Source organism: Ixodes scapularis, unplaced genomic scaffold, assembly GCF_016920785.2.
Source record: "Ixodes scapularis isolate PalLabHiFi unplaced genomic scaffold, ASM1692078v2 PGA_scaffold0__279_contigs__length_252992795, whole genome shotgun sequence".
NCBI classification, from domain to species: domain Eukaryota; kingdom Metazoa; phylum Arthropoda; class Arachnida; order Ixodida; family Ixodidae; genus Ixodes; species Ixodes scapularis.
In genome coordinates, this window is record NW_024609835.1 from 181,331,875 (window position 1) to 181,353,060 (window position 21,186).

Below are 21,186 nucleotides of genomic sequence, written 5' to 3' on the forward strand. Positions count from 1 at the left end.
GCTGAGGCACAGTTATTTAGCTGATCTTAATAAGCAAGCATGTGAAACAATGTTGCCTCCAAGAACTAAGCAGCGAAAGCAGACGACAGTATCGAAAGGACGTCCTTCCAAAACCTCTCGACGTTGCCGGTACGCGGCGTGGAATAATTGATAGCTTTAGTTTTCTCTGTGTTTTTCTTTTTTTGTCTTTTTACTTTGTAGGGCGAAACGTGCGCTCACCAGGTTGCCAAAAGGCATCACCGTGTCAAGGATTGTAGCTTTGAGTTGTGGAAAATATGAAATGAATGTTCGGAGAGCAAAAACCCATTGACCTTGCCTGATAACTAGAGAATTATCAAACAAACTTCCGCATAAAAAAAAGCTTTGCACGTTAAAAAAAAAAAATAAAAAAAGATAAAAACGAAATTTATTTTCCGGTGCACTATCTCTTCGCTGCATGTTTGCAGAAAAGCGACGTCGCACTTGGACAGTCGGGCCGTTTGTTAGCCCACCCAATAGCAGGAGAGGTATATTCCAATCACCGAGAAAACAGATATGGTTGACCTTGTGTTTCCACGGGTCAAGTCGTTATCTTACTGCTCTGCAGTTGCTTTCAAACTGTTTGTTGCACCATTTATGTGATTCTGCTTTCCTAATCATTCATCGTGTCCACAGAAGGCAACGAGCTAGAAACCGGTGGTCAGACCATGATCAGTGACGAGGATCTAACGCCCGAGCTCCAGCGGATCGCCGAAGAAGAGCTCGGCGAGACGGACGAATCTCGAGTGGACGCGTTAGCAAGGCTCAATCAGCTGCTCGACGGTAGGTGGAAGTGGGGATGCTCGTGTTTGCCTACGTACAGTCGCCGGCCATTCGAGCTCCCCAGGCGGAACGCCGAGCGAAGCAGCAAAATCCCGCATGCGGCGCGTGGAGCGTTGCCGCGTTCTGGGAGCCGGATTGTTGGGATCAAACCATTCCGTTATCAAAGGGGTGGACGCAGGATGTTTAATAGCATTCCGCGTTTTGGAACGTGGATCTGAAGCACGGCCGATTACAATCCCGCTTCCGGTTGTAGGTAAACGCAGACGGCTTATCGAAATTCTTCGCTGCATAATATCTCTGACGTTTTATATGCTACTTTTTTATTTGCAAAACCGGTATGTCATTTTGAATATTTCCGACCCGTAGAGTAATCCTACGCACAAGCTTTCTTACAATCTTTCTTAAACCTAGACTAGACAATGACAAGCGATTTTGAAATAATTTATTGAATCTATAGGGGTATGCTACAGATAACAAAAAGAAAAAGATTTGTGTCGAAGCAGAATAAAGATTCAGGCACTTTTCATGAACGCGTTTTATTGAAGAGACTCCATTGTTCTGCGCTCACCAGCGTGTTGCTTCGCCAAGGGCAATTACTTGCACGATGACTTTGCAGATGGCTTCCTCGTCGGCCACTTCTCGCTTGCCGAGGGATCATTGTTGTCATGCCCAATATCATATCAAACATAGGATCTTTACATTTGTAAGCATCGATCGAACACTGCTGCTTTATTTACGCCTAAAGCAAGCTTCAGTTTATCAGCAGTTATAACATCATATCCGAACACTTGGGGCCAACACCCGAAGACGGCGATTCTAATCGTCCATATTTTTGTGATTCAGACTTCTAAAGGCTGGAATCCCAATAAAAGCTATGCATCCACCCCTTTGATAACGGAATGGTTTGGTCCCAATAGCCCAGCTCCCAAAACGCGGCAACGCTCGACGCGCCGCGTGCGGGATTTTCGCTGATCCGGTCGGCGTTCGGCCGGGGGAGCTCATATGGCCGGCGACTACACTTCGCGCTTTGCGCTTTTTCCCGCCTCCTCGTTTCTTATATCTTCTTCACACATTTACCTTGCCCCAAAAAGGCTCCCCTCTTAGCTTAGGAGAGAGGAGCGCTGATAGGATTATCTTCTCTGCAGCAAACCGAATTTGTACGTCAGTCAAGTGGTAGAAGGCACACATAAATGCCCGCACCAAATATAGCATTCCAAAGTCAAGGCGCATTGTTTGGGCTTGATTGAATACGCCGCCGATTACCAGCACATATAATGACGATGAAAGCTTTGCCCTTTTGTTTTCAAAGCTGCTTGATTGGTCTCATTTGCTCGTAGAATCGGCTGTACTCCGTCTTATGGTTAAGCAAAATGTAGCCACCGCAATTCAAGTCGCATGACCGTTCACTCGATTCACGCAAAAAGATTTCTTCAGTGAAAAAGGCGAATATTTTGCAAGCAGAGGCCGTGTCCTCTCGTCTTCCAAAGGGAGTGGGAATCCCCTCCCGCACCTACCGTTCTTTATTATCATCCAGCGTTGTGAGAAGTGTAAGAAAAAAAAAAAAGTCAGGTGAGTGAAGCAGTCCCTTCTCTCTTCAGCATTCAGTGATTCCAATGCAAATATCAATTGAAAAAGGAAGGAATCATGAAACAGAAAGGCAGAAACATAGTCTTGTGTACCTTGCAATTATCGTTCCGATGACTGACTAGCTCACAGCGTTGAAGTCTGTCGGAATTTTCGACTACGTGGCAAATGCTGGCATGGTAAAAGAAAGCGCAAAGTCGACTGCATAGTTAAGTTTGGTTTCAGCCAAGTGGATGCATTTTAATTGGTTGTCAGAAAATTATTCCAATGATCATTTTAGGTAAACAGTCTGTTGTTCTTAAAAGGAAATTATTGAAATGAAAACGGGACAAAAGCATTGTCACTCTACCTTTCCGATTTCTAAAACAGCACTAAATCCGATGCTTTTACTTTATTGCCCCTTTAGAAGATTAACGGCAGATTTTTAAATGCCGCACTTCGTTGAATCATGGGAGCTTTAACGCCGATTTCGCTCTGCGTCACTGCTGACTGAACATTGTCGCAGCGCTAAAGTATATGCGCTGTATTATCTCTCCACCCGTAGTTTGGGGTTTTGGGAAACCGACTGTTGTTGGGGCGTACTTAGGCGCCCCATTGCAAAATCGCTTGCAAACTCTTCTGAGCGAGATTATTTTACGCAGACATCTTGGCTAGTTACCTGACTTGTTTATTGTGTGAACGGTTGTAAACCATCTAGTGCAATCCAGTTTTATTTCGACATTGTTTGGAGTCAAGAACAACAAGGATTGGGTTTGTGGGGCTAAGGACGATGCTCCCCCGGTGCACCTTGGCCAATAAAAACAAACCTTCTGTTTAAAAAAAAAAAAAAAGTTACTTTCCCGGATTGTTTATACGACATGTTGAGTAAGCAGTAGGCATGTATGAGTGCTGGTAAGAGTTAGCACATGGTTGCTCACACGATCAGGGACAGAAGGGCGGCCAGAGAACCTGCTTACAATCGTGAATAACTGTGACACAGTCTCGTAATGTCCCAGTCAGGTACGAATCATGAGAGTTCCACCGAAGTGCCTCAGCGCTCTTCTCCCTCTCTCTGTTGACATTTCAGTCTCGGTTCAAAACTGCTGGAAAGTTGCAATTCGGGCTGAGCTATATTAAAAAAAGTCCTTAATAACATAATAATCGCGTGTTAATAGGATTTATCGATTTAATCTTTAATCCGGAGAATTACTCAACTGCCCCATTGACCCGCTTAATTCAATACATCATACGTACTAAAAAAAAAACACAATTATGAACAATGGGGTTTTTATTCGTTAAAGCCGAGTTCGAAGCCCCGTTTCCCTGAGCAAGTTGAGGAAAAGACAACAGAATAGATGTCGTCTGTCTGATTCGACATATGTGTATCAGATATGAAATATTTAAGCGATAACGTTAAGGAGGTCGTGTTGCGCCGGCCTCGGTGGCGTGCCGGAAAAGCAGGCGTGTCAGAAAAGCCGCGAAAATCCTGATAGCCCGATAGAGTCAGACGTCACAGCCACATGGCCTCGCGCGGGAATTTCAAATAACTCACAACGCTTACGTGAAACATGACGTCACGCGTGGAATGAAAGTGATTAAAACATGTCACGGTAATGCGAATTAAAGGTCGCCGCATGCCTCAAATGATTTCACCTTATAACTAGGGTTCCGCATTTTCGGTTTCTATTTTTTCGACATTCGGCGAACTTTTTTCGGTGTTTATTTTAAAATTCAATTTTCGTTTTTCTTTTCGGTGTATATTTGTGCCCACAAAAGTTTATCGGCTTTTTTCGGTGAATATAAAATAAACACCAACGGACACCGGATCAGATGATCCTTGTTGCTCTGATATTTGTGATCACTCAAAGAATAACGGCATGGATACACTGAAAAAGATCTGGACACTTTATTTGGCAAATGTGTGCAACTGTAAAACCAAAAAAAAAGAAGAACACAGAAGTACGAACAAGCCAGATATGAAGCCTATGCCAGAAAAACATGGAATTTCACCTTCTGTATATCAGGATTACGTGATCTTATTATAGTGCACACACATGTACTTTCCCAGGTTCTCGTCTTTGATCCGCGCTCTTTCTTTCCTGTTAATATGATCCTGAGCTTCGAGAATGCCCTCTCAACGCTAACACTGGACACTGGCAGACTGAGGAGATGAAGCGCTGCCTGAGTCATAATCGGCCAATCAACCAATTGTGACCACCAAAAGAGACATGGTGCAACGTTTTGAAGCTCTACACAAGATACATAGCTTTCATCAAGTCAGTCTTCCTTACAACGAGTTTGAAAGCACGCTCGTACAGGGCAAAGTCATGGGGCATTTTGAACTTCACGTTCCTATCGATGATGCGCACATTAAACCAAAACGTCGTGATGACACCCGTGTATCCCATTCATTCGGACACGTTTCGATAGATACTGTCGTTCCACTTTTTCGCCACGACTCTGCGGTACGACTGGAAGGTCAAAGTGGCCTTTTCCGGTTAAAACCGATTTTTTGAAAATGGGTTCGACGTACTTTTATCGCTTTCTATCGGTTTCAACCGAAAACTCCGAACCCTACTTATAAGATAATTAATTTATTTTAAGGGCACAATATAAAGCCTTTTAGGCGGAGACGGGATTTGAGCCAACTACCTTTCGGTTGCGAGCCAGTCACTACCGACTAGGTGACGCAGGCACACTTGAATGGTTTGAAAACAAGCGAGGGTTTATATGTGTGTTATATCGCGTCCCACTATTAAAGGCAAAGCGTAAGCGTGCTCCTTTAATTCATATCGTTATGCAGAGTGATTTGCGAAATTTTTGTTTATCTTAATATATTTCGGTTGTGATTATGAGGCCGAATCCGTTCGATGATTGCCAAGCTTTTTGAATTTGCTTAGGAGGTGATGAATGGCCACTGTGGCTTCACAAATGACGATGGCAGTTAAATCTTTACTGCTGCCTTTATGTAGAAACAGCACGCTTGGTGGAAGCATAAAGAAGCTAAAATTATCGAACGCACCAGAACGTTCAAGGAGTCAAAATATCCATAATCAGCAGGTCATGTGACACCCGAGTCAAAATATGCAACGTGAGCATCTAACTTGCTCTAAATATACGCTTGGGCCAAGCATATACCCAGTAAAAAAAGTAATCCCAGTGAAAACATTGTCATCAACACGCAACCCTGGAGCGTCGGGATACGAACCTTTGGCACTGAAATGTTGCGTCCATGGTCTTTAAATCTGAATATGTTTTTTTTTGCCGTTGGAGTGTTTTGTTGAATGAATGTCAAGAGTTAAAATCATGACGACAAAGCAACCTTCCTTGTCAAAAAACAGTATGCTCAAACTATTGGAGGTGAGAAAGTCAGTCATGGGTTCTAAGCTCCTGCTTCTCGCGGGCCTACCTTCGGTCTTGAACAAAACATCCACGCATTCAACGACACGCCTCGGTTTGTCCTCTTCCGGCACCGTTCGAGAAAGGGACCTGGACATTACCAATTTGTGTACGCGTTAAAGGCAGGCTCGGTGCAAAAATTCAGTCCTTTTTTCAGTTTGCTGGTGTTGTTCTGGGACATGTTGATCTTAGAGGATTATATCGTTACCTTAATTGGCACATGACTTATTGCTGGATTGCAGCACGAGAAGCACTTGGTTCCAAAGGAACTCAGTGACTTTGGCAGAAGTGCTTGACCATTCCGCATATGAGCGAGAGGCTCGAGGTTGACTTAGCTCTTTTAAACCTGCGATCCGAAGGCAATTTTTGAAAAAGCGGACTTGCTGCCACCACTCTGAGAGTAACAGAAGACATTCTTCTCGAGTGCCTGGACGACAGAACCATACAACCGCAGGTGACTTGTAAATCTGGGGGGCACAGGAAAGTTCTTGTGTACCGAGATGCTGCCCTTGCCTTGCGAACGTACACAGCAATGAGGGATGATACCCTGATAGGGTTGGTGGCAGAGTCGCGAGAACATAGAAAAGAGCCCATTGTAGAGGAAATCAAACTTATTAGAACGGACACTCGGGCGAGTCTCCATTTATATCTTAAAGTAACAAAATTAGAGACGTTTACAAATCCCTGCAGCGCAGAATTGGAGTGCAGCTCTTGAGGAGGCGGAGGGGATGGTACGTAGGAAAGGATATGCCCCACCTCCTCCGTAGCCTCAACTCCTCCCCTCCTTTCCTAATCCTCCTCCCCTCCCCCTTCTTTCGTGCTCTTCCTCCGTTCCTCCTCCACCTCCTTTTCTCCTCCACCTCCATACGTTCCCCTCCTACTACTCTTCCACACGGGACGTCAATTTTCCCGGTAAATCTAGCGGAGAAACTTAATTAGTTTATAGGTGACGTGACACCAAGTCATGTCACTTCATTTTCCTCGCTAAATTTAGTGACGAAACTGAATTAGTGTTTCCTGTGACGTGAATTTTCCTACTAAATTTGGCGGGAAATTGAAATGCTCTCGAGGTCAGGTTACGTCAATTTTCCCGCTACATCTAGCGGCGAAATATAATTCGTTTATAATGGACGTGACACCAAGTCATGTAACGTCATTTTTCCTGCTAAATTTTGCGGGGAAACTGAATTGGGCTTAAGGTGTGAAGTCGATTTCCCCGCTAAATTTAGTGGGGAATGGAATCGCGGTTGAGGTCACGTGACGTCAATATTCCCGCTAAATCTAGCGGAGAAACTGAATTTGTCCATAAGTGACGTGACACCAAGCTGTGTGACGTAATTGTCCCACTTAATGTAGAGGGAAAACTGAATTGGTGTTGAGGTCACGTGACGTCAATTTTCCCGCTACATTTAGCGGTGAATTGATTTGCTGGTGAGGTCACGTGACCTCAATATTCCCCCAGATCTAGCGGAGATACTGAATTTGTTCAGAGATGACGTGCCACCAAGTCATGTTACGTCATTTTCCCCGCTAAATTTAGTGGGGAAACTGAATTAGTGTTTCCTGTGACGTGAATTTTGCTACTAAATTTAGCGGGGAATTGAATTTCTGTTGAGGTCAAGTGACGTTAATTTTCCCGTTAAATCTAGTGGAGAAACTGAATTTGTTCATAGGGTACGTGACACCAAGTCATGTGACGTCATATTCCCGGCTAAATTTAGCAGGAAATTGAATTGTGGTTGAGGCCACGTGACATCAACTTTCCCGCTACATTTAGCGCGGTTACGACGACACCGACATCTCTCAACCGGGAAACGGGCGCCTAAGAGCTGCGTTCTGGAACAGCACGACGGGACGAGCACAAAGACGAGAGATACAGAGGACGAGCGCTGACTTGTGTTTCAAATATTATTAGAACAGAAACACGAAAATGGCGCTGCTGCTCGCGGAGGCTGGCACGACGTGATCTTCAAACACTTCTGGGTGATTCCACGAGAGATCGAACCTGCAGGTCCACTCAACATTTTATTTTTTTTTTTTTTTTTTTTTATTTTGTATATGTAATCTACACATAAATGAATCGCACGATACAGAACTTTTTGTCTCAAAAACGCGTTTTCACTACGCGAAAAAAAAAATAGTTTCAAGATTGCGCGAAGGACCTGTTGCCACCGTGGATTGAATTAGTTGCCAACTTTGCGGTCCAGTGGAAGGCAGGAAAACAGTGGTATGCCAAAAATGTTTCATATTTCTTGTAATCCACCAAGGTTTAAGTCGACTGCATGCACCTATTACGTGCTTTACGAAATAAAAAATGTATAAAAAATTCATAACTTTAGACCAGGTGCAACAACTACCCTAATTTTGAGCCTTTCTACCTCAATATGTATTGAATTAGCGAGTTTGAAAACTATACATAATATAGGCCAGGGCATCAAAGTTATTTTCCTACGAAATATGAACTTTCAATAAAAATATGAACATAGAAAGGAATTTTTCTGAAAAAAACTACATTTTCTAAAAGACTTGTATTGAAAAAGAACAAGAAAAAACGGTCTCGATTTATTAAAACTTTGGGGTACAACTGTCCTTAGGCCAGGCAAAAAAAAACGTACAAAAATATGTTGCACCATTTGCTTGGTACAAAAGTTCTAAGCGGTCAAAGTGGCGGTTGCGAAGCGTCTTGACTCTGGCGCTCAAGTTTAGGTACATAATACATAGGCAATACTTAATTAAACTTACGCGTATTTTTGTCAAAACGTTCTTTTCAATCGGTGCCTGTTTTCTCTACCCATTAGATTTTCTGACCAGTTTCCGAATCGAATATGCTGGATTCAAAGGAAAAACATTCAAAAGTTGAACGTACCTGGTCAGGTCATTGACTGCTTCTTCTTCCTGAAGAAATGTCTCGTCGGTTTCTTCAGGTGCGCCGGCAGATAAGGGTAATAGCTCTTCTTCCTGATAAAATATCTCGCATGGTTTCATCAGGTGTGCCGGCATATGAAGATAGGAGCGCCTTGAGGCGCCGAAAGCAGTGCTGGGAGACCTGGTCTGCATCCTGCAATTTCCCAGATCCTGGTAGTATGCAGCATTCGCAGTAATTCAACATCTAGAATCTTGACTCCAAAAATTTCTGCTGGAAGGTATCTTCTTTTTGTGAACGCGGAGGTAATCGGCGCAAAAAACTATGTGCTGCGTGCATTGCGTGCACAACGGTGACGTCTGTCGCTTCTCCCGTTACTTCGTCTGCGCCGCCAGACCAACTGAAGCCCGAAGGTTTCGCAATGCTGTTGCGACATAAATTTCTCATTTGTGACAAAAAAAAAGTTCCTTTTACCTTTAAAAGAACAAACAAAAAAAACAACAAAAAAAAACAAAAAAACAAGAAACTTGCAGCGGGGTGAAGCGAAAACCGCCAGAATCAAGACGCTTCGCAACCGCCAATTTGGCCGCTTAGAACTTTTGTACCAAGCAAATGGTGCAACATCTTTTTTACGTTCTTTTCACCTGGCCTAAGGGGAGTTGTACCCTAGAGTTTTGGTAAAATCGAGACGGGTTTTTTTATATTTTGTTTTTTCAATATGGGTATTTTTTTAAAGTGTTTTTTTTTAATAATTCTTTTTTCTGTTGATATTTCTATTGAAAGCTCATATTTTGCAGGAATAATTTAGATGCCCTGGTCTATATTATGTGTAGTTTTCAAAGTCGCTAATACCATACTTATTGAGGTAGAAGGCCTCAAAGTTAGTGTATTTGTTGCACCTGGTCTAAGGTTATGAATTTTTTATATATTTTTATTGCATAAAGCACATAATAATTGCATGGAATTGACTTAAACTTGAGCGTGTTACATGAAACAGAAAAACAGAATGCATTTTTGGCGTACTGCTCTTTGCCTGCCTTCCACAGGCAAAGAGCGGTACGCCAAGTTGGCAACTAACGCGGTCCGCAATAGAAGCAGGGCCGTCACGCAATCTTCAAAACAATTTTTTCTCGTAGTGAGAACGCGTTTTCGAGACAAAAAGTTCAGTTTCGTGCGATTCATTTGTGCGTACATCACATTTAAACAAACAGAAGAAATAAAATGGTTGAGTGGACCTGCAGGTCCGATCTCTCCGTGGAATAACCCTTCTTCACCTCAAGTGCTAAAAAATAATATATATATATATATATATATATATATATCGCTGTCCTCAGGGGTCTGTGATGGCTGGCTTACGCACGTGGACTTGCTTGTTTTTTTGTTATCTGGTAGGTCTCAACTATCTCCCAGGACAACTGGTCCTTCTGTTGGAACAACACTGGTGTGTCGGTGAAACGTGGTTCGCACCCGCATCCCGGCAATGCATCACTAAATGCGAATATGCGGTTCCTCTCAATGAACTGTGGTGATCTGGGAGTGGAATGTTCATGCATCGCCCGGTCTGGTCTGACCTGTGTACGAGAACGGCGTCTTGTCGATCGCTCCTTTTAAGCAGGATACAAACTTCATACCATATTACGCTACACGTACTACGGTTCGACTGAGCTTCTTAGCTTGTGCGCTTGTTCACAGAAGAACATATTAGGCTTTTTTTTTATTCTGCGGGCACAACAAACGACATTCTCCCCACATTTTTATGCAATCCCTTTCGATCCGTGTGAAATGCGGTGTATATACGAAGTGTCCAAGGCCTTCGTTATTGATTATGATATTGGGGAGGATTGATCAAAACCTTAATTTTGCTTATCACATCAGGGAGGATCCACTCACGAAAGGGACCTATTATTAGTACTTTGAAGTATTTTATCATCCGACTATCTCCTATAATTTTTATGTCTAACAAACATATAAAAAGAAAAAAAAGCTACGTCTCTGGATTTTGCGGAGGAGCTTAAGAGACACATCACCTCAAGTAAAAAGAACCGTTTCTAAAAGCATGATTTTACCAGTTATGGAGTACGGGAGTACTGCATAGGCACCACGAAAAATCCAAACAGTAAATATATACAAAACAAGGCACTACGCTTTACCTACGATGATTATAGATAAACCAGAAACGTTACTAAATTTCTACATAGAATCACACATAAAAATGTGTCACACATAGAAATGTCCTTTTTAATAATTGATGATTCCCAAAAGTTGAGCGAAGATAAATATATACGATTTTCGAGCTTTCGTATTTAGAAATAAACACTACAAGCATATAGCTAAACGTGAGCGCGTTGGTTTTGATGACTTAATACAGAAAGAATAAACAGAAAGGACGGACCAATATGCTTTCGCAAGCATATTGGTCCTTTAGGGTGATAGGGAAACTTCGGATGTTTTGAAGTGCTCGTATAATGTCCGACTGTGTAATAATGATTATGCGTTATTGTAACCGTACCCTCTTTTGCTCTAGCCTGTTGATGACTGGAACTACGAAATAAATAAAATAAAAATAAAACAATATTTTTAACGCAGCTCGCCACCAGCGTTTCTTTGTCGGACGGCGTACTTGGTGCAAGTTTATTAGTGTAATGTTATGTCTCCAATATAGAAATCTGCATTACTCGGTCTTGGGGTAACCCGACCTTCGGCTCGCGCTGCTTTTTATTGGTCCTCGGCAAAAAAAAAAAAAAAAAATGTAGTCCTGGCGTTAGAAATGGTAAGCGCCAGCTATCTAAACACCTCGAGCATCGACGTTTTCTCAGTCTTTGATTTGACAGGCAGGGATAGGCTGACGCCTGCAAACACCGCTCGGCATTGACGGTCGAATGTGGACGTGTAAACAACGGTCGGAAATTTATTTTCAAAAGAGTACGCCAAGTTGTCTTGTCTGTCATTGTCGTATTATAACAGTTTCTTTCTACATTGTTCTCTGCAGAAGACCCGAAACTAAATGCAAGACGAGACTGCCGTTTTCTTCTACGCTTCATCCGTGTAAGGAAATACAATGTCGCCGCAGCACTGGCGACTGTCAAGGCCTATTACAAGAACCGTGCGGCATATCTTTCCATCTACAATAATTTCCTACCTTCAAACGCAAAGCACGACGCAAGACTTATGTTTATGATCCTTCCACATCGAGATATCCATGGACGGCGAGTCGTGTTGATGAAAGTAGGTAAGAAAGGTTTAAATATTTTTGTATAAGGGGTTCATATAACGATCCAGACAAGCGACGTCTTTTAACTCTACTTGGTCACAAGCAGGCGAGAAAAAAATCATTTGGGTGGGGTTTACATTTAAACAGCGAGACGTCGATCTGGTGATATTGGTTCTACTTTGTAAAGTAGTAATTTAGTCAGTGCAGTACAGCCGCCACCTTGGTGTCTATTACGTAAATTGCATGTTAGCGATCTATCTAAGGGGAGTCACTAGTGTATAACGTAAAGTGAATTACCGCGTAAATCACGAGGCAGTGACTCATGACAATGCTAGAAAACGAAAATTTCCAGGTGCAGGGTTTAAGGCCAAAGTACCGAGGTTCTAGAGTACTCGAAAGCGGTCCACTTGCCCCGAGCTGCGTTACCCACATTCAGCCTTCAGTCGACCGAACGTTCGCGAATTAAAGTAATATCTGAGGTAAAACTTCGTTTTCGAAGGACCGGAATTTTAATATATTCTGATTCTTCCTCCTGTATTTTTTTTTTTGAACCAAGAGGAAATTGATGCTCATGTCGTAAATATATTCGCTTAAGAGATGAACTCTATTTCTTATTATTTGGTGAATAATTATTAGCGTCTAGTTCACATTCCAGGTTCTTGGATACCGAGCCTCGTTAGTCACTGCGAAGCTCAGCAGGCATATTTTCTGCTCCTGGAGTATCTGTCAGTGGACGCCTCGTCACAGACTGTTGGAATCTCCGTGGTCATGGATTACAAAGAGCTGAGCATGACTAAACTTTTGGCGCTGAACATCGGTCTGTTGAAGCAATGTGTGGAATTTACGCTGGTAAGCTCCAAGTTTTTATTAACCATTTAATGTGCATTAACTAAAGTTGATTAACCAAAGTTTGTGAAGCCCCGGTAGTGGGGAGTACTCACATTTGTGGAGTTCAATAATTGAAATATTTTAAATATTTAGCCAAAGCAAAACAAAAGATACGTATATTTTAAATTTTACTATATGAATAGAATGCACATCAGTTATTAGGTTTGATGTTTAATGATATCGACATGTCCCTTCTACGCGCCATTGCACATTTGTTGAGTATGTCGATGACAGTGAATCGTTTCTGGTCGTTCATCTGCGTAATCAAAAGCGGTCACATTTTTAAAACTTCAATAAATGTACGGCCCTATTGTGTAACGGTGATCAGTAAATAATAACTTTTACAATCAGTGTGAGAAAATTCAAACTCATTGTGCGCGAATACTTAAAGGAAAAAAAACGTCGAGGACGGGGACGAAAACAGGAATTCTGTCAAAAAGAAGTCCTGTTTCCACCCCCGTCCTCGATGTTTTATCCTTTGAAGTATTCGTATCCATTGACTAGCTCGCTAGTTTTCAATTATTGCTGTACTTGTGTGTTGTGTTGTCCTTCGTTTTTTCCCCAATCTCGGGGTTTTGTCATAAATTATGTTAAACCTTCACCATCTCGTTTGCGTCCTCACTTTTTGTACGCCGGGAAGTTGTTTTGGAATGACGCATAGAATGCTCGAGTACGGTGGCGGCGTTCGAATTGCAGAGTTCGTTCTAGTAATTTCTGATTCTTTGTCCTATTTGGCTTCAAGGAACCTAATCAGACAAAAGTTCATTTGTTCGTAAAACAATCGCACATTTTATGGAAGCTGTTCCTGTATCATTTGCGTATAGATGTTCTGAATCAGAGAATTGTAGTACTCACTAGCAGAGTGATTCTTTAGGGGGAAATTTTAGGGTGTGCACGTGCCCGAATACATTTACTTCAATTCCTTTTCCCTCAAAATATTGCAATTTTATATCATGATTCGTGTCCTAAAACCTCCTAGAAAAGTTTAGTCGTCTTAATTTTAGGACATCACACTACATGAAAGGGCCATTTCAAGCCGCATTGTTTGCAACCCCCCCTCCTCCTCCTTCCCTTAAACATTCTATGGTACTATGACTCCACGGAGCAAATAATTCCAACAGTGGGCCTCGGTGGGCCTTCCAGCGCGTGAGTCAAATGGGTCGTTGGCAGTTCGAAGCAACCTCATACATCGGTTTCTTAACATATTCGAGCTTAGATGTTGTAGAAAGAGGGCTGTAGATAGTGAATTCATCGAGATTACAAAGAATGAGCTTCCCGAGAATCGAGTAAAAATTTAAGAGCGCGAATTCTCTACATACGGCGGTCATTTGCATATGAAAGACGTCTCGGTGACGCATCGGGCGAGGGATAACTGTTAGCTGTTAACATATGGCCGAAATACCCCGACAAATAATTTTTCTTTTTTATTTTGTGTCCGTTAAGTGTGATTCCTTAGTAACAATTCACCCAATAATGCGCCACACTAAAAATGCCTGCGCCACATTTGACTGAAAAAAAAAAAAAAAGATTGCCTGCTATTGGATATCAGCGTCTATTGGCGACGTGCGCGATCGAAAGCGTCGCTGTGGTCGGCCTTCCACGATTGGCCGAATGCTGACTATGACGTCAGCAAAGGATGTCTCATCGACGGGAATAAGAGGAATGGAAGAACTTCAACTTCGACGGTGTTGGTAGTGTTGCTTTAAGAGCGCAATGATTTCAAGCTTCCACCAAGCTAATTACAAACACCATCGAATTTGTTGATCACCAGGTAATGACATCACGAAAGGTAACCATATGAGGGCGCCACCAAAACATCTCGCCGCTAATATGCTCGCTCCTATACCTGTCTCCATCTGTCGGCCGCTGAGTTAATCAGACGCCATTTTATCGTAGAAAGACGATTAATTCTTGGCTCTTAATTTTGTGTAATCTTTATGGGGGTAAATTAATTCTTCAAAAATTTCGATGCACAAAATGTACCATGTTTGGCCACCGTTGTACAAAAGTTTAACGCGATGCGTTAAGACACCGATCTATATGATCTGTTCAGAGGTCAAACCATCCACTTCACTCGCGTTTCCCTCAAACGCACCGGTCGTTGGCCGCAATAGAAATCTTAAGCCGCCATCGCGCCAATAGTACAACGTAAAAAAAACAGTCTTCACACTCTAGAGAGTTTTAGGGAACCGTTTTTCCACAGTCGATACTGTAGGATGGGCCCACTGGTACGAACTGTGCATGCGCAAGTCTTCTGCGGTGACGCATGCGCAGTTCGTACCGGAGGGCTCATCGTACTTAATGAATGTGCAAAAACAGTTCTCTAACACTCTCTACTGTCTTTTGTATGATGTGTGAACAGCGGGACTGCATGTTTCGTAGCGCCATTGCTATTTTTTATTAATACTTGCCGTAAAGGTAATTCTAGCAGTGCCAGAAAAAAAAAAGAATAATAATTATAGTTTAGCAAAAACTGAGCTCAAGAGGCATCCAAAAGTTTAACGAGGCGATTTATTTAAATCCTTAGTAACACTAAAGCGTAGAAAAACTAACAAAACTAAAAACGGTCAGAACAGCGAAGTTTTTTCCCGCTGTTCTGTCCGTTTTTTTTTTATTATTATTGTTCCTACGTCTCATGGTTCCCACAGATGTCATTCACCAGCTCGCCTGCGTGTTTTTTTTTTACTTTCTTCGCTTTATTTGTGTTTTGTTTTTCGAGTTATTTTCGAAATCTTGCAGAAATGTATGCCAGTCCGGCTGAAAGCGATCCACATGGTGAATCAGTCGTACATTTATGACATGCTGATGGCAATTGTCAGGCATCTGCTCAGCAGGAAGTACGCCGAAAGGGTGAGTCCTACAAATGGCAATATCTATGCACAAAAAAAAGCAAAAACAAATTAGGAACGTTGAATTGTCTTAGACTGCGTTTATACCTTGCAGCAAACCTAGCAGGGAATTTATGTGAGCTACAAACTACTTGCAAGAACTACTGGTTAACTATATTTGAACTACAAAGTAGACAATAAAATAATATCACCGACCCCCCTAAAAAAAAAAAAAAGACAGAAACAAACACCAGAATTATTTATTTTTCATTTCCAGTCCGCCCTCTCTGTTTGTTCATTTTCGAGTCGTTTACGAGGCACTAATTGTTAGAGAGCCTAGATTTAAGAGAGGGAGCAACTGAAACCACGAAGAGCGTTTACAATTAAATGACGGACGCCCCTTGTGGAGATTGGTTGCGAGTGGACATGCGTTGGTGAGGAGGAGGAGAGCGGACGAAGAAAAAGAGACGCTCAAAGACGATCAACGCCTTCATGTCCCCTTCGCAGCTGGTATTGCAAACGCGGCCCATAAACCTAGTGAACCCGATCTAGCAGTTGCAAACACTCTAAGATCTAGGCACACTACTTGTAGTCAGACGCCAGGTAGCCTCCTAATTGATGGGGAGAATTGATTGCAGGCAAGTTATTTCCTTCAACGAGCTCATTATAGTTGGTTAGGATGCATGCTTTGTATTATTTAAACCAGTTGAGACACTATAAGCTAAGAACATTTTTTTTCTTTAATTTACACAAATTTACCGGCACTAGGGAAACCCAAGTATACTAACCACACACGCAACGCCACTGACCACGAATTTTTTTTTTTTTTTTTTTTTGTCGCAGCGGGTTTTTGAGGTTAGAAGTGGACGTTTTTTTTTTTTCAATCTCTCCTTCAATAAAAAAAAAAAAAAAAAAAAAATGATGACGAAGTTGTCGAGATCGTCCTTTCGGCGTCGTCAGCAAGGCTATCCTCAGAAATTTCGGCATCAAACTTTTGTGATCCCCTACGCGGTGAAAATATATAGATCCAGCTCAAGTACAGCAAACACGAGCATTGCGTGAGCATTCAGTTTGTGATCATGACAAATAATGCGTCGACATCCATTCTCTTTTGTGACCGATCGCTGCCGTGTCGTCAATAACGGAACCTTGACAATCGTTTTCAAGTGACCACTTGTCCGGTGCTTTGCAAACCCCTGGGCGTGGTTGTGATAAACGTTCGCGGCATATGATGGGTTCTATATCATGTGGCCGCTTGTTCAGGCTGCGGGTTGAGGCAGTGTACGCAGCTCAGTTTTCTGAATTTTTTTTTCTTCTGTATATACACTTACCTAAAGAAAGAAAAAAGGAACACGTGTTGTATGGGTTTTGAATACAAAGAAGTAATTATAACCGGTATTTACCAAAATAGATATAGTTCCGCATCGCTCCTGAAACAAAAAAAAAAAAAAAGAAAGAAAAACACCCACACACACAAAAAGAAACAGGCTTAGTACAGTTTTGTACGAATCGTTTCACGGCCTACGCGTAATTTATTATTGAATGAGAAATGTCCAGTCTGAAAGTGAGGAAGCACGAGCGCAGGTTTAGTGACCAGTAATTATAATTAAAAGAAAGCATTGAAAGATGAAAACAGGCAATGATGCAACCTTCGTGGTACAGGGAGGTGGGAGCCTGTTTATCTGGTTATGGCTCTCTCATATACTACTTACAGCGCGCATAGCACGCGTAACTAGCGAATCAAAACATTTCGCCGTAAGCATAAAAAATATAAACAAACAAACAAACTGAACGACATAATGTGGTTGAATAAATTCATTTTGTAATCTTTTTGGCTGAGCAGGTGGTTCCTTAAGCTATCTCGTCAAACTGGCCATCTGGGTGCATATCTTGCGTGCGATATAAAATTGTCTCACTGCCTACAATAACTAAAGATAAAATGTCACTGTATTTGCAGGTATCTATGTTTTTTTTTGTAATAGAGCGTTTGAATTGTTTCTTGTTTCGCGAAATAAACGTCGATTGAGATACCTAGACACAAAAAGTGTAAAGTGAAATGTGTTGATAAAAAGAGTCTACTAAATCGTCTCCGAAGCGCGCGCGCACACACACACACACACACACACACACACACACATACACACACGCACACACACACATGCACACGTATACGCACACGCACACGCACGCACACACGCACGCAAGCACATACTTACGCACGCACGCACGCACGCACGCACACGCACGCACACTCTCTCACACACAGCTCGATAACTTGCAGCGCGAAGTAGTTCCTACAAAATGGTAATAATAATAATAATAATCGTTTATTTCACCATAAGATTTTTATGGTGGCGACCAGGGACAAAAAGCTGTAGAAAACAGCTTGACGAGGTCCCCAACCGCCTACAGGCAGCAGAGCAGCGTGATACTAACAGTATAAAATACATACAGAGCACAAGCTATAGAAAGAATAGCAGAAAAGACCTTCGTCATCACACACTTTGTTAAGGCTGATCCACAGGATTGTTAACTTTTGTCACTTTCTAGCTTTTGAAAAAAGAAAAAAGAAACGTGATACAATCGCGACATAACTAATAAAAAACAGGAGAAAAGGATTTATGCACACGATCGACATCAAACAGAAGGGTCCGAATATCCTTGACAGATAATTTCTCCCAATCGAAATTTTTTTCGGGAAATAAATTTAATAATTTCGGAATAGTGTATCTGAGCATTTGTGTTCCGTAGTTCGTTCTGGGAGTGACCACCTCCCAACAGCTCGCAGAACGAGTAGGATAAGGATGAACATATTGGGAAAGGCGTTAAAGGCTCCCTAGAAAGCTAGTATTTCTAATTTCTTCCACTTTTAGAGTAGTGGAAAGTCTGTAGTCGTAGAGAGAATATATACTAATAATGTGAAACTTCTTGAATAGATTGGCTGTAGGATGATCAAAATCTACATTCGCGATTGCCCTCACGGCTTTTTTTTGCAAAATATTTATTTTATCAAGATTTGGTATTGTCGTCTTACCCCAGACGTTATACGGTATTTATTGACGGTATTTATATTGACGGTATTTATATCAGACGGTATTTATATTGAATACAAAAAAAGCAGCAATGCATTTTTATTTTGAGTAATATAAGTTTTGTCAGTTAAAAGAAATAATTGATATTCAATTCACATACAAATACCTTAATTTACAACATTATAGGCGAAATAAATAAAACTCCGGAAATGCTTTTTTTTTTAATGCGGTTTTTTGAGGTTTGGGAGGAATCAATAGTATTTTGAGAAACAATGTTCTCAAGACTTGTATAGCTTATGTTGAATAAACACTAAAAACGTTGACACCCCCAGACATCTGTTTGCCTTAGCTGAATAGCCTTTCTTGATAAATCCAAGGGACTAAACGTCACTTTTACCTTTTAAATAGCGGACACGCGCGTAAGAGTTCTTGCATAAATTTTGGGGTCTTCACACTAAGACATTGATTTCACACACTTTTGAATCGTATTTGGTGACAGCCTGCACAATTAATACTCTTTTTTTTTTGCATTGCAAAGGCAAACGAATGCGTGTCTTTTATGCACCATATGCACGATAAATATATGGACTCTTACACGTAGTGCTCGCGATATCAATTACATTGATATTTGCTATGTTGCCTAAAATAAAGTTTTTTTTTGTTTAGTGAGAAAAAGAAATGCATATTTTAGGATGTAAGGATATCTTCTGAAGCAAGTGAAAAAGGATTGACATTCGGTCAATATTTAGGTCAAAGCAAGCGGGTTTAATTTTCTAGCCCGTTCTCGAATTGATGTAATGAGTCCGTTCTGAGCACAACTTCCGATATCGATTTTTTAAAGATAATTTTACAGATTTGGGAAAACAAATTTTAGTTGCAAAGTTTTATTTTCGTGAACAATGTGCTGCGCACTAAAACATTTTGGCACCATAAGGGCGTTTCTGTAACACGCTTAGACTGTTGCCGCTCGGACAATCTAATATACACCCCTACGGGTGTAAAAGTTTTGGGTGTGTGTTGCATGAATGCTGAAATGACGTCTACTTGGAGCACTATAGGTGTCGCGAATGCCTATTGAGCGGCTGTTCGTAATTGTGAAGTATTCAAACAAGATGTCTGACTACTACGTAAATACGATATTGCAAATATATGGTTGTGCTATTCTAAAAAAGAACGTGGACTGGAAGGAATACACGACGTTTCGGTCGGACGCCCTTCTTCGAGTGATAGACGCTAAAAACGGCAAGGAACAGGTAAGGGGCCTTGCACGTCACAAAAATGGGATTAGGTACATTTGCCGAGAGGGAAGGGAAGGCGAAACCCTTATAAGACAAGGTACAGCTTCTTCGCTTGTCTTTTTTTTTTTTTTTTTGTTATCTATTGCATTAGATGACAAGCGAAGAAGTTGTACCCCGTCTTCTAACGGTTTCGCCTTCCCCTCCCTCTCGGTCAATGTACTTACTCCCATCTTTTGGGACGTGTACGACCCTTACTTTTTCCTTTCAGTTTTTCCCGTCTATCACTCGAAGTAGGGCGTCCGACCGAAACGTCGTGTATTTCTTCCAGGCCGCGTTTATGTTTAGAGTAGCACTATCATATATTTGCGATTTCGTGTCTGTCTAAACTCATTGTGTTCGGCAGCGCCCCATTCTCCTGGATACTTCCTACGTAAATCGCAATGTACATTTATAAAATAATTAAAAGAATGGTCGTGGATTTGTAAATCTTTGATTACTTGAACACGGAGCGTAGTGCAGACGGTATAATCCTCGCTCTTTTTAGCTTATTAAAATCGTGTCATTGGTGGTCACCGGTTATTCTAGAATGACATGAGCTTTAAACCATGGGAAAGGGTAGAGTACCAAGGCCATAAATGTGACACTTCACTGAGATAACGCTGATTTAGCATTAATGCTTGCCTTGCCACGCATTACACCATGCGAGTCTTCTGGCTGGTGGTAAGTCATTTCTTTTACGCAGATCCACCTTCACGGAACAAACTTTGAAGGACTGCACAAGGAACTGCCCGCTGATACGCTGCCGGAAGAGTACGGAGGCAGCGGGCCCGCCTTGGACTTCGAAGCCTTTTGGAGTCTCGTGGTTGCGCAAGAACCGTCCTTCGTTGAAAACAATGGCTACGGATATCTCAAAACAGAGAAAAAAGGAGCGAAACTTGTGAAGGGAGCAACATAGGAGACTACCGTCGTCTGTGCTCCCCTCCTGTCATGCTTGTTCGCAAGAAACGCGAAAACTAACGAAGAGACACCGGTAAAGCAACACAGGAACCCGTTTGAACCGACAATATGTTTTGTAAGAATCTTTGTGTTTATGAAGTTAATTTTGAGTTGACACACTAAAATCGCCTTTTTTCTTAGTGTATTGGTGAGCGCACATGCTGCCGTTAGATATATGTATATATAGGTTGGTCCAAGTTATTAAGCTCGACCTAAAATGGACCGTAAAAATCGACGCCTGCACATAGCAATCTAAACTTTTCTTAAAAGGTGTCATTCACAGGTCGGTTTTTGTTGTAAAATTACAAAGCGTAGCTCTCTTTCTGTAAAAAATAAGGCAATGAAACTTGCCGGGGTTTACGGCGGG

The 21,186-nt window shown here is 41.8% G+C and overlaps 1 protein-coding gene across 2 annotated transcripts; it reads left to right on the plus strand.

The window, feature by feature from the left end:
• Positions 1-558: 558 nt before the first annotated feature.
• Positions 559-20,944, plus strand: LOC8037137 (alpha-tocopherol transfer protein-like). Of its 2 annotated transcripts, XM_029971038.4 has the most exons (5): positions 559-801; positions 11,616-11,855; positions 12,493-12,686; positions 15,465-15,575; positions 20,566-20,944. In XM_029971038.4, the coding sequence occupies exons 1-5, from the start codon at positions 687-689 to the stop codon at positions 20,776-20,778; spliced, it is 873 nt and encodes a 290-aa protein (XP_029826898.2). In that variant the 5' UTR covers positions 559-686; the 3' UTR covers positions 20,779-20,944. The 2 variants fall into 2 exon arrangements, with proteins under 2 accessions (XP_029826898.2, XP_029826899.2); XM_029971039.4 differs by lacking the exon at positions 15,465-15,575 and having other exon boundaries at positions 581-801.
• The last annotated feature ends 242 nt before the right edge of the window (positions 20,945-21,186 follow it).

Bases quoted from the DNA above. Each gene is read 5' to 3' on its own strand.
- LOC8037137 (XM_029971038.4), top strand. From the start codon at position 687: ATGATCAGTGACGAGGATCTAACGCCCGAGCTCCAGCGGATCGCCGAA. The intron at 802-11,615 runs GTAGGTGGAAGT...TGTTCTCTGCAG, and splicing joins GCTCAATCAGCTGCTCGACG to AAGACCCGAAACTAAATGCA. The intron at 12,687-15,464 runs GTAAGCTCCAAG...GAAATCTTGCAG, and splicing joins AATGTGTGGAATTTACGCTG to AAATGTATGCCAGTCCGGCT.